The sequence below is a fragment of the Euprymna scolopes genome, chromosome 36 (genome assembly GCF_053919585.1).
Source record: "Euprymna scolopes isolate OS-2025 chromosome 36, ASM5391958v1, whole genome shotgun sequence".
Classification (NCBI taxonomy): Eukaryota; Metazoa; Mollusca; class Cephalopoda; order Sepiida; family Sepiolidae; genus Euprymna; species Euprymna scolopes.
The window spans coordinates 64574267-64588335 of NC_136517.1; the positions used below are offsets into that span (position 1 = coordinate 64574267).

General features: G+C 39.4%; 1 protein-coding gene across 1 annotated transcript in view; it reads right to left on the reverse strand.

The window, feature by feature from the left end:
- Positions 1–14069, reverse strand: part of LOC145260552 (uncharacterized) — a 227956-nt gene that overhangs the window by 163680 nt on the left and 50207 nt on the right. Inside the window, exon 3 of the mRNA XM_080118788.1 lies at positions 1225–1252. Within this exon, the coding sequence (XP_079974914.1) occupies positions 1225–1252 (28 nt within the window). The remainder of the gene's footprint in view (positions 1–1224; positions 1253–14069) is intronic.

A 14069-nucleotide genomic window follows, 5' to 3' on the forward strand; every position in this document is an offset into this window, starting at 1 on the left:
TTCGTTCGCACCTGACCTCCATAGAATGGAAATATATCATAAAGTTTAACAAGGTTTTTTTTTATATAGATCCACAGAATATTGTGATAAGTGTTTCAGTGTGAACAGGTATGGTATAATAAATTATGGGGTTTATCTATTTTATTTTTACTTTCATCATATTTTGCTTTGGTTTTGATACCCCCAAATTCAACCCAAATTTACAACCTTCCTTTTCATAACCTATCATACTTTCATAAATCAGAGTCCATTTTCTTTAGACTGTTTTTGAACCCAGTTAACGACGGGTACTTTTGATAGTAATATATATATATATATATATATATATATATATATATATATATTATATAAATGAAATATTAATTACAATTAAGTTTACAAAGATAATCCAAAATAGGTAACTTTAAATATATTATAAATATCAATTTATAAAGCAGTCCTAACCAGATGTAAAAGCCCCATAAGACCAAATAGGAAATGGGGCTTATAGTAAGAACAACGAATTAATAAAACTTGTTAAAAATACTTTAAGAAGAGTTAAAAACATATTTAATTTAAAAAAAAAAGAGACAAATTATGTGGATTGCCATTAGTCCGCAGAGTTAGAAAAGAAATACTTACTGACTCCATTCAAACACCTGAACCGAGTAAAAAAAATCATATTTTCAAAGAAATATATATATATATATATATATATATATATATACACACTAGCATGGATACCCAGCGTTGCCAGGGTCGACATGAAGTTCGGTTTCACCACACCTGCTATACTAAGAATATTGACCAGTTTCTTTATTATTATATACATATAAACAAAAAGAAGAAACTTTGCGCCCAAGGAAAATAACTCAAACCGATTCATATAAAAATCGATGTCGGTAAAAAAAAATTAAATATATTATTAATATAAATCAAATTTAAATAATAAATTTAAATAGAACACTTAAAATAATTCTCTCACTATAAACAATAACTAATACACCGCTATTTAATAAAGTCGATTTTCCTTAATGTAATATGCAAATGACGTCACCTCTTTACTCTTATATTTTGCAATAATCATAGTATATATAGGAATGAATAATATGATAAAGTAATGGATTTTTGTATATATTAATCAACTTGTGAACAAACAAACAAACAAACAGACAGGAATACGAATATATATATTTTAATTTACAAAATCCGCACAAGTCGTAGGTAAAATGACTTGCTACTTACCGATTCTTTTTATATATTTTCCAGGAAACTGAAAAAGAAAGAGAGAAAAGTATTTAAATACAAACCAAAGTAGCTGCCAACACAGTAAAAGATTGTAACTGATTTTGTAGTTTTTTAAATTTTTTTCCTCAGCAATTAATATTTTGTATATGAAATCTATGCATGACATTTTTAAGTTGAAGATTCAAGCCATAAATATGAATCGCAAATATGTGTATTCGTCGGCGACAATGGCTTCCCACCTGCTTTTGGAAACATGTGTTAATTATGAAATGAATTTTATTGTTGATAAAAAGTTATAACAATAACTTAGGAGGAAGGTAGGGTAAACGAAGTCTATATGTGTATGACACTCCTCTAACATGTAGCAAAGAACATTCTTACATTCAATATAATTGAATAAAATTACCTCCGTTTTATTCCAAAGTTTGTGCAAAATTGAAATTTATGACACGTTTTCATTAAGCATTACGTTTATTTTCATTTTCAGCCATTTTATTTCTAAATATATTCTTTGGGAGGTTGAATTAATGTTCGATATTAGCCAGAGATTTTACACATCTTGAAATCTTATATGAACCTTCCGCCCGGCCAATCCACATATTCTATATAATAAAGTCACTTCCAGTCACCAATTCATAAATTTCATCCAAACCAAAAGTTTATATGCTAATCTGTTTCACCAGTCATTTAGGTCAATTGCAGAAAATATGGGTTTGCTTCGTCTCCTTTCAAGTTGTCTTACGTTTGTAAGGTGTTGAGGTCAAGAACTTTGAATTTCTGTTCACCAAAACAATTGAAATTCAACAAAACACTTTTTTTTTTTTTAATTTCACATTTAATTTTGGATTTTGAAACTATTTTTATTGGTTGGAAAATATTTGGAGTTTACACGTTCTTGATTTTGAAATGATGAAGAAAGCAAATCTCAACGAAGTGGGGAAAGAAAAAGAGTAGAAGTTCAAACCATTTGCTTTTTAGCGTTCGTCCGCATCTGAAAATCTTACACTAAAAATGGCATTACAGAAGTGAAAAGGAAAGGAGAACGGGTAAGCTGAATGAACAAATAAAGAAAAGGGGTAGCTGATTATACTCGCTCGTATCTCACACTAATTTCTAATGTACAACAGCCTTTTTCCCTATTTACAAAAGAGGTTACAGTCATTTTTCACATTTACATTAACCTTAACCTCCCACGATCATCCATTTCATCTGGTAATTGTTTTAATAGGTTCAGTTTTGGGAACCTCACGTCGTCAGTGTTTTATTTAGACGCTATTCCTATTGCTTTTACCTACATCTTCAACCTTAATAATGAACGCTTTGTTTACTTATATTTCTTCTTCCAAATACTTTTCACCATATTTCCGAATGAATGAAATAAAGAATTGGTTGTCAAAAACTTTCCTTAAAGTCAACATTATTTGTATCGACAAATATTCATGTAGTTTTATTTAAATTTCATTATTTTGTTTTTAATTATATGAAAAAACAAATTCTGAAATGCCAGAATGTTTTTTGATAAGCATTTTCGAACACGCAACTACATCAACATTAATAAAACATGTGATACAGGCGATTTGCTTGGTCTAGAATATTTCTTACTTTAATCTACTTGGAATATTTCACATAACGTTTACCTAACCAGAAAACATCAGTAATAGTTACCTACGTTTTCACTCTAAAACATTTTTATTTCACCCTCCTATCTCTTCTCTTTGTTCAAATGTATTCTGAAAATACGCAACAAAATGGCGCAAACAAATGCAGTTATTTATCAAAATGATGTTCATGTTGAAGTCACAATCTGTGAAAACACATAACTCGATAAATGCAAATCCTAATTAATAATTTTTTTTTTAGATTATTAAGGCAAAATTCAACTTTATCGACATAATTTCCTTTTAAGGTGGTGTGATAGACAGAGAGAGGATCTACTTCAGAAACGGTAGAGAATCTGTCTCGGCAGCAAGCTGAAAAACAGAAAAAGAAAAAAAGAGCGACTATTGTCTTTTAAAGCCTCTGATCACGCGTAGATCTCGAGCAGTCTCGTGTGGTATATGCAAATTGGGTGTGCCCGAAACATTATAAAAAGCGAGTCGCTCAGAGGAGTGGGAGAAGTGTTTAAGACATGCGAATAGAGAACGTCATAGTGTATCTCGTGTTGTGAACAACGAACTTTACTCTACTCAACTTGTGACTAGCGAACCTCTGGCTTGACGTTTTAACCAAAAAGTTTTTTTGCTTTGCATTAGACAAAGACTTCTGATACAAGCTATTTCAGCTGTATTCTAATCATGGCTCTAAGACAGTTTGTTCCCCGACTCATCCCCGAGTTCAGTGGCGCAGCAACGGACGTTCCAATAGTAGAATGGCTGATGTAAAGTTAACGTGTGAGCTGTGCAAGGTAATCAAGGTCAAGCGAGTACTGCCACTGTGGCTGAAAGGCTTGTGAGACATATCGGCAACTCTTGGAGGACCAAGAGAGTGACCTCAAGGAAATCAAGCGTGCCCTTGTAAAGGCTTACGGGACAAGATTTCCCCCAGAGCTCGTGTAGAGTATGATATGGAACTACAGACCTGGATCGACAATGAATCGCTGGTTCCTTATCCCGAGAAGGCGTTGGGGCCTCCAAAGTGTTTAATTCCCCTAATGGCGGTTGTCCAGCCAAACAAACAAACAAAAAGTGAGGCCGGTGTTCGATTATAGGGAGTTAAACAAACACGTGGACCCCTTTACAGCCCACACAGACGTATGCGCTGATAAATTGTGGGAATGGTGGCAAGCAGGGTCTAATGTATGCGTACTTGATGTTTGGAAGGCGTACCTTCAAGTGCGTGTACACTACTCACTATGGCCTTATCAGACAGTTCTGGTTAACGGGAAGTGATACTGCTTAACCCATATGGGGTTCAGACTCAACGTGGCGCCATCAATTATGCGAACGATTGTTGACACCATTCTGGCTTAGGATGAGCGCATAAGGCAGGCAACATCTGCATATATTGATGACGTGTGAATGAAGGGGTTGTATCCACAATGCATGTAGAGGAGCATCTCCGCAACTTTGGATTTCTCAGTAAGGAGCCAGAGAGACTATAAGATGGTGCACGTGTGCTCGGTTTACAGGTCTGGAGAGAAGACGGCAACCTGCATTGGAAAAGGGGAAATGGAATCCCAGACATGCCCCGCAATGTTACGTGAAGAAACATATTTTCTTGGTGCGGAAAATTGGTTGGACACCTCCCTGTGGATGGATGGCTTCCTGTTGCGGTGGCGTTCATAAAAAGGAGAGCATCTGAGGTCACCACTGGATGGGATGGTGTGGTACACGATGCCTCTCTCAACACGATACTGGAGGAAGTCCTCACCAGAGTGCACAAGGAGGACAGCCAGATGATGCGTCGACAGCCTAGACCCGAGCGTGTGGGTTGATGCAAGCTCTCTTGCCACGGGCGTATCTATAGTCCATGATGGAGCCATGGTGAAAGATGCCTGCTGGTTATGCCTAGAACAGGACTCCCAGCATATAAACCTGGCAGAGCTTGATGCCGTCATCAAGGGGATAAACTTGGCGATCTTCTGGAAGTTGACTACCCTGCGACTGTTTATAGATTCTGCCTGCATCCACAAGTGGATTTCAGACACCCTTACCGGGAGGGCCAGAGTACAAACTAAAGCTACAAGCGAGATGCTCATCCGACGGCGGCTCGATATCATCATAAGGATCAAAAAAAGAATATGCGCCGTCAATAGAAATCTCCTTGGTCAGATCCAGCCTGAACAAGGCCGATTGTTTAACAAGACTTCCCCGCAGATGGATTGACGCCACTAGAAGAACCATCGAATCCATACAACCGTCCTGTGCCGCAGCTGCATGTTCTGCTCAGTTTGATCGAATCAAGGAAGTCCACCACCAAAGTGGACATTCAGGGATCAAGAGAACCTTGTATTTTGCTAAGTTGGATGACCTTGAAGTACGAAACGCAGATGTTAAAAGAGAGGTTGAGAGCTGCATGGCTTGCCAATCCATCGACTCAGCATCCGTTAGCTGGGAAAAAGGAAAACTGGATGTAAAGAGCCACTGGAGCCGGCTGGCGGTAGATGTTACTACAACGGCGAGGATTACCTAACATTTCATTACTAACATTTGACTGCGGCCCATCTAGGTTTGCGATATGGTGGCTGCTCTGCTGGCAAGATACAGCAGCAGTCATCCGTCAGCTAAATGGCATCTTCCTCGAACGTGGCCCTCCAATGGAGATACTAACTGACAACAGCATCGCTTTCACCAGTGAACAATTCAGAAAGTTTACTGATGGCTGAAAAGTACATCTGCGGTTCCGATATGCCTACGCACCGAGTGGGAATGGGATTATTGAGCGGAACCACAGGACTGTCAAAACTATTGCTGCCAGAATGGGCTGTATGGTGTCTGAAGCAGTTTATTTATACAACGTGACCCCAAAGGATGCTGTATCACCCCCTACGGCACTGGTCGATATATTGTACAGGTATCACATTAGGGTGAAGAGCATAGAAACGAACCCAGTACCTGAGACGAGAGTAACTGGAGGGAGGCTGGAAAAAGGGGATGTTGTCTGGATCAAGAACCTGTGCGGCCAATGTACGACTTAGTATGGACTTGGAGGCATCACTAAAGTGATCAGCAAGCAAACAGTGCGTGTCGACGGTGTGCCCCATCACATTAAGGATTTAGGTCTGACAACACAATCGCGGCTACCCGTGAACAATGGGAACGAGTTTGACTCCGAGTCAGGGACCAGCGAGACATCGCTCTGGTTCACAGCAGTTCCCTAAGAAGACGACTCTGATATCAGTAGCCTCCCAGCGGAAATGGTATTCTTCAACCCCCAGTCCGTGGACGAGAGCTTAAGCGAAGAAGAGGCATGCATCATTCCCCTTCGGAGAAGCACCCGGTGACGGCGATCACCACCCCATTGCCATTTCTGTGATCATGAGATCAGGAGGGAGTGTGATAGACAGAGAAGACCTACCTCAGAAACGGGCGAAAATCTGTCTCGGCAGCAGGCTGAAAGACAAAAAGAAAAAAAAGAGGCCCAAGATAGTGGCTGTTGCCTTTTAAAGCCTACGGTCACGCGTAGATCTCGAGCAGTCTCGTGTGGTATATGCAAATTGGGTGTGCCCGAAACATAAAAGGCGAGTCGCTGGGAGGAGTGAGAAAAGCGTTTAAGACATGCGAATAGAGAATGTCAAAGTGTATCTCGTGTTGTGAACAACGAACTTTACTCGACTCAACTAGTGACTAGCGGACCTCTGCTTGACGTTTTAACCGAAGAGTTTTGTTGCTTTGCATTAGATAAAGACTTCTGATACAGGTGATAAACTAATTCCAATGCTTCTCTAATAATTAGCTTCCTTTTTTGTAGAAGGATCCGATTTTTAATATCATTTTGAATTAAATTTTTCTCTAGAGCATTGGGAGGGAGTCTTTCTTCCAATGTCTCGATGAAAGAGAAATTTCTTATTTTTCATTTATGGTCTTTTGGAGACAATTTCATCCTTCAAGTGCACCACTAATGCACGTATATAATATTCGCCATTGATGATTCTTTTCCCAAAGTAATTAATGCACATTCCAAAATACAGAGGTCAAATCTTGCCTGCTGATGTTTGCATCTTTGGTTGCTTTTAGCAGCTTCCAGCATGACTCAGTGTTGCAAGAGTTAGCGAGATTCGAAACCCAAACGCCAGTCACTACCACCATAGACCACGTCTCATATCTATAATTGACTTTTAATGGCCTCTAAAATGTAATGGTCCATGAAAATATATTGTAAATTTAACATTTCGAAACAAAATTTACAATAAAAAATATCAATGTGGCACAATTGAGACACGTGATAGAATATTGTCTGAGGGTCAATAAAGTTTTGGCTATTTTTTACCTCGTTAATGTTTGTATGCAAATTTTATGCGAGTTGAAACAAAACAGCAGGCTCGAGGCGACGAGGGGACGTCGTTCTGTGGACATTGGTTCAACTGGATATTGAAGAAAATTCAGGCTATATATATATATAACACTTGAAACGTCAAAATGTAAGAGAAGAGCTGGTGAATGCTCTCAATGAGAGACTTGCTGAACCAACCGGAGATGTAAACTCAGATTGGCTGCCCTTCAAAGAAACTGTTTATGAAACATCCAAAGATGGAAACGCCATGAGGACTGGTCCGATGAGAAATGCGAAGAAATCAAGCAACTCATTAACCAGAGAAACGCTGCCAGCAGTTCAATGTTATTCAGGAACACTAGATCCATCAAAGCAAAGTATGCTAAGGCAAACAGCAAGCTCCAGAGAAGATGTAGGGAACTTAAGAACAGTTGGTGGATGGCTAAGGCTGCTGAACTACAGATTCTGGCTGACACCAATGACATGAAGGGTTTCTATGGGAGTATGAAAGCAGTCTGGGGCCCAAATGTGAGCCATCCCGATCAACTATTTGCAAGCGACAATTCCACTCTCCTCACTGACAAATGCAAGCTTCTAAAACGATCGACTGAGCCTTTCAAAACATTGCTAAACAAGACGCCAGACATTGACGAACGAGCAATAATCAACCTGGAGCAGTTCCCGACACACCACTGAATGGACAGATGCCCTGACTCAGATGAAATCTGCAAAGCAGTGCTGATGTTACAGGATGACAAATCAGTTGGGTCTGACGGTATATACCCTGAGATCATCAAACGAGGAGGACAAAAACTACTTAGCATTCTCTGCACAATCATACAGAATGCATGGACCACTGCAACTGTTCCTCAAGATTGGAAAGATGCACAGCTAGTGACCATATTCAAAAAGGGAGATCGCAGGCTGTGCGGTAACTACAGGAGTATATCACTGCTCTCAGTCTCTGGGAAAGTGTTCACTCGTGTTCTCCTGAACAGGCTTACAGCGCATGCGGAAACCTTGCTATCTGAGGCACAATGTGGATTCCGTGCAAACAGAGGCACAGCAGATATGATCTTCTCACTCAAACAGATCCAGGAAAAGTGTGTGGAGCAAAATATGGAGCTGTACATGATCTTTGTGGATTTTACGAAGGCTTTCGACACGGTGGATCGAAGCACTCTTTGGGAATTCTTGCTGAAGCTTGGTTTTCCTGCACACTTCACCAGTCTTGTCAGAGCCCTTCATTCAGGCATGAAAGCCACAGTTAAGCTGAAGGGCGAGCTCTCCGATCCGTTCGACGTGCAGAATTGTGTCAGACAGGGCTGCATCCTTGCTCCAACCCTCTTCTCACTCTACCTGTCAGTTGTGCTTCGGTATGCCTTTAGAAATTGTGATAAGGGTGTTTTTATATGATCTAGGCAGGGAGCGGACCTTTTCGATGTCAATGCATACAAATCCGCAAATAGAACAACAAAGATACTCGTACGGGAGCTCATGTTTGCTGATGACACCGCATTTGTAGCGCATAGTAACGATGATGCTCAGGACATAACTCGCTTTGCAGGATCAGCCAAGACTTTCAGATTGAAGATTAACATCAAGAAAACCGAAATGATGTACCAACAATCCCCTGGATCACCAGCAACAAGCCATCCAATTAAGATTCAAGACCAGGAGCTTTACAATGTCAGCAAATTCAAATACCTAGCGACCACGGTCATGAACAACAACAAAATGAACAAGGAGATTTCTACAAGAATGGCTAACGCCTCCATATCCTATGGAAAACTCAAACAGAAGGTCTGGCAAAATAAAGACCTGACTTTCAGAACTAAATGCTTGGTGTATCGCGCCATCGTCCTCTCGTCACCGGTGCAGAAACTTGGTCAGTGTACAAACTGGTAGCCCGCAAACTCAACACCTATATGATGAGACACGTCCAGCAGATTTTAAATGTCAAGTAGTATGGCTTTGTCAGCAACAGGGAGATCCTATCACAAGCCAACCTACCAAGCATGTATGACCTGCTCATCCAGAAAAACCCGAGATAGGCCAGGCACGTAAACAGAATGGAGAACTCCCGACTACCAAAACAGATACTGTTTTCACAACTGGAGGATGGGGTACGAGGCATAGGCAGACCTAAGCTCAGGTTTCGTGACACCATCAAACAAAAGCTAAAGGACAGGTTGATCCCTACTGGAAGCTGGCAGACCCTCAGTCGCGACCTTGACAAGTGGAGAATGATGGTTCACAGGAAGTCGTCTTCGGACATGAAGGACAGCACATGAAGATGATATATAACACAAGATAAAGAAAGCGTTCCTTTTTATGTACAAAAAAACTAATACTAGACTTTTGCTGTTTTCATGCCTTTTTCTAATAAAATATCCCTAAACGCTCACCTTGGATACTTAAACAAAAAAATGGGTTAACTTACGCCGTTAAATGCAGGTGCTGTAAATATCCGTTAAATGCAGGTGCTGTAAATATCCGTTACAATAAAGCAATCATCCTGCATAAACTTAACTCTAGAGAATATATAAAAAGTAAAATGGATCAACTTGACAACATTGCATGTGGTATGTTAAGATTCTCTGTAACAAGAAGTACTTCCCTTGCCAACTAACTGACAAAAAATTCTTTTCAGTGAAAAGCAACAATTCAGAAAAAATAAATAACTGTTCACCGAGTATTTGAGGCAAAACACAAATTTGTTACTGGTGACTAGCCATTCAAAATAACTTTCACTGGAGGACACTCAAAACATTTATTTTTTCACAACCTTCGCCGGAGGTAATTGTGGAAGTAAACTTGTCAAAACAATTCGTAATTGACATTTACAACGAGCAACAGCAACTTAATGATTTCAAATTCCACTGAAATTGGTTAAAATTAAAGAAATTTTAAACAATTCTATGAAACAAATTTGAACAAGCCTCGTGTTGACATAAGCGGATTTTATAAGAAACTGTCACTGACGGACGTATTCAAACTCCTCACCACTTCGAATGTTCTAATATACAACTTACCATCACAGACAGACACACGTAAATAAACCTTTCTTTTATTTCCATAAACATCTTTGGTTTTCTTCCGAAAACCAATTCAAACAATGGAATATTTGTAGCAGACAGATTTGCAACAAACACAAGTAGGGGCGAATTCTCGCTGCTGGAGATTTTGAAGTACACTTCCTTCCTGGCTTGTCGAATCAGAAGCCAGCTCTGTTACATGACCGAGTTTATAAAAAAAATCAAGCCGGCAACACACTCTTTCTCTTTATTCGCAGATCTTAGATGGACATCAACTCAACATGGAAATAATCTGTTGCTCCAAACTTCTCTCTTGGGACACGCGCAATAACTTACCCAGCCTACAGGTTCGAGTTTCGACTATGACGTAATACAAAAAAGTCAACATGGCTATCTCCACATGCAATACACATGCAAACATTCTTTATCATGCTACAGGACCCCTTCCCCCGTCCATACATGGACACACGCTCTTACTACTAACTTCTAGGAGACAAATAATCCATCATAGTGACAAACCATAACTTGAAACACTTTCAGGAACTCTTCTCTCTTTCAACAGCTCTGTATAATCGTCAACATCTCTACACACTCTTTAACGATTAACCCATTTCTTTATTCTTACTAACGAGGTTTCTTTTAAATGTTAGAATGAGACATTTTGTCATTTTTACACAATTTACCGAAATTATTAATTGTTTATATTTTACTAATATTGTCGCCAAACTATTTTTAATCAGTAATTTATGTCTTGCATGCGGAATTGTGGAATACTTCTTAAGTAAAGCAAGTAAAAAAAAAAAAAAATTAAGCAAGATTAACGAACAACTAATAAAGTAGATATAAGGCAAAGAGATAATGGGAATAGCAAAGGATGACAAACACAGATGTTTGGTTAAAGACCAATCGTGTTTCATTTTTACAAAGAAATAAATAGTAAAATGTATGGCAACAGATTCAGGATCAACCGGAGTTAGGACGGGTGTCTCCCGAGGTTGAGATTTTTCCGTCCTTGAGGTAGGAACTGGTAATTTGACCTGTGGCCACTAGTACAGGTAGTTGAATGTCAGAGAGCATTGAAACAGATAGCTGGACGTCAGTGGGCGCTGGAGCAGGTAATCAGACGTTAGTGGGTGCTGGAGCGGGTAGCCAGACGTCAGTGGGTACTGGATCAAATCAGTGTGCTGCAGGAGCTGGTGGCTGCAAGTGCTGGAACTACCAGGAGTGAGAGACGTTGCAGGAGTAAGCTGGAGTAACTGGAAGTGAGCCAGAGTTGAAGCAGGTTCAAGAATTCAGGAACTGGGGTGGCGACTCTGAGAGGAAGATTCAGGAGGCAAGCAGTAGTAGAAAGTGGAGTGCACAGCGTGTTCTGTCGCTCCCTGGTCATCACGGCGACAACGCCGACTTGACTCTCATCAAGTCGAAATGGGAGTGCTCCTTAGCTGAGCTGAACTGAAGGGTTTTAGTTCTCTCTCCATGCAAAAACTTAGATATCAGTGTCAAAAAGTAGGATTGAGAAGTCAGCGCCCCGAGAAGGGGCACCCTGGCCTGCAAAAAGTGCCTGGGCAGTCCCATTGGCATTCTCCGGCAAGGGTGCCTCAGCAATAAACTAACCCCTTCTCTTTGAGAAGGGGCAAGGCCTGGAATTGTGGACCACCTAGAATTGTAAATGGAAGATTTGCTCTGATAACCGAGACAATTTTTATTTTTGTTCCTATCCAGAGTGCCCCTTTTTAGGGAGCTGCGCTCATGGGGAGGCAAGTGTTAACATATTACCCGAGTTATGTGCCCTTGATAGGAACTCGGCTACCTTAGCATTGGTAACAACTCCCGGACAGAGGTGAATAAACTCTCATGGCGACCTGAATAAAGGCACTTCCTCCCGTGTTAAGTTCATATTGAATGAAGTGTCCTGTTATTCCAGCAGAAAATATCTCATATTTTAATTATACAGCAAGTAAATAGGTTAGTTTGGGTTTTACGGCATATCAACCTTTTCTTTTTTTTTTTTTTTTTGTTAGATATTTTAACTTATTCGGTCAGCCTTTTTGGGTCATTAGGTGGTGTTTTTTTTTTTGGGGGGGGGTGAAGTTGGATCGGGTAAAATTATATTCTTTTGTATAAATTGGCTATTTTTAGGAATGTTAGTATTTTGTTAGGATTGACTTTTTTTAAATAGTTCTTTCAAATTGTTAACGTTGTAATAGTTCTGCCGGATATGCTCGAGGTCGCCACAATCCAAAAGAAAGTGTTTTACAATAAAGAGTTCTTGGCATGCTACACATTTTGGAGGGTCTTTTTTTAGCAGGAAGGAGTGTGTTATGTGTGCATGTCTTATGCAAATGCGGGACAAAACTACTTCCTCTCTACGCGATTTTCTGAAATCTGGTAAACATTTCTCTATTGTGGGTTTGATTTTGAAAAGTTTGTTGTATTGACAATTATTCCATTTTTCTTGCCATTCCTTCATAATGAATCTATGTATTAGTTGTTTGTAGTCAGAGTGCGGAATTTTTAAATCGCTTACATCAAGATTTGGTGCATTTTTTGCAGCTCTGTCGGCTTTTTCATTGCCTTGGATTCCAAAATGACTGGATATCCAGCAGAATTTGATATTTTTATTTTGTGAAAGAGTATGTATTTTTTTAAATAGATTAATGAGTATCGGGTTATTTAAATTTTGGTTCTTTAGAGATTCGAGTACTGATAGGGAGTCTGAAAAAATTATAAATTTGTTGTAGGTGAGGTCAGTAATAAGGTCTAGTGCCAGGTCTATAGCTGTGGCTTCAGCACTAAAAATTGAAGCATAGTCTGGTAGTCGCTTCTGCAAGGTAGTGCTATTGGATATTATTCCGCATCCAGTTCTGTTGCCGTCCTTAGAACCATCTGTATAGATATGCTGATGATTTGGGTATTTTTCCTGAATGTTAAATAGTTTTTCTTGATAGTTCAGTAGATGAGTTTGATTTTTTGGGAGCTTGTTTAGTTCAAAGATAATTTCAGGTTGTTTTAGTAGCCAGGGTAGGAGGTTGTTTTAGTAGCCAGAGTGGGAGGTTTAGTTGGTTGACCTCATGGATGTTCCTGATTGTGATACCTGCATCTTCCACTAATGGTTTCATACGAAGATCAAAAGGTTTTATAGCTTTTACCTTTTGGTCAAATAGATTTTGGTAGTTGGGATTGAAGGCTGGATTTGATGCTTGCGATTTTTTCCTATCGTAGAGATTGTAATCTAGTGCGTTTGCAATACAATCGTAGGCAGAGAGAATTTTGGTTAAGTACTGTAAAGCTAATTTGTTGCGCCGAATTGATAATGGCGGTTCGTTGGCTTATAGAGACTATTGGTGGGAGAAGGCTCCCAGTAGAATCCTGAGGCCCTGCTGTTGAACAGTGTCTAGTATCTTTATATATGATTTTCTGGTGGTGCCATAAATGAAGCTGCCATAATCTAGTTTTGAGCGTACTAGTGATCTATATAGTTTCAGTAGGGTTTGTCTGTCCGCTCCCCAGTCTGTGTGGGCAATGACTCGCATTAGCTGGAGAGTTTTGTTGCATTTATTCTTTAAGTGAGGGATGAATGCGAGTCTTTTGTCTAATATTAATCCTAAGAATTTATGTTCGTCGACAACAGGAATCTGGGTATCATCTAGATTTAAGAAAGGATCTGGGTGTAGTCTTCTAAGCTGACAAAAGTGTACGCATTTAGTCTTATTAGTGGAAAACTTAAATCCGTTTTCAGTTGTCAATTTTTTTAATTTTTTCGATGTATAATTGGAGTTGATGCTCAATTATATGGATATGCGTTGAGCTATATGCAATTAAAAAAATCATCTACATATAGTGAGCAATCCACACCTTGGTTTATGCATTTAA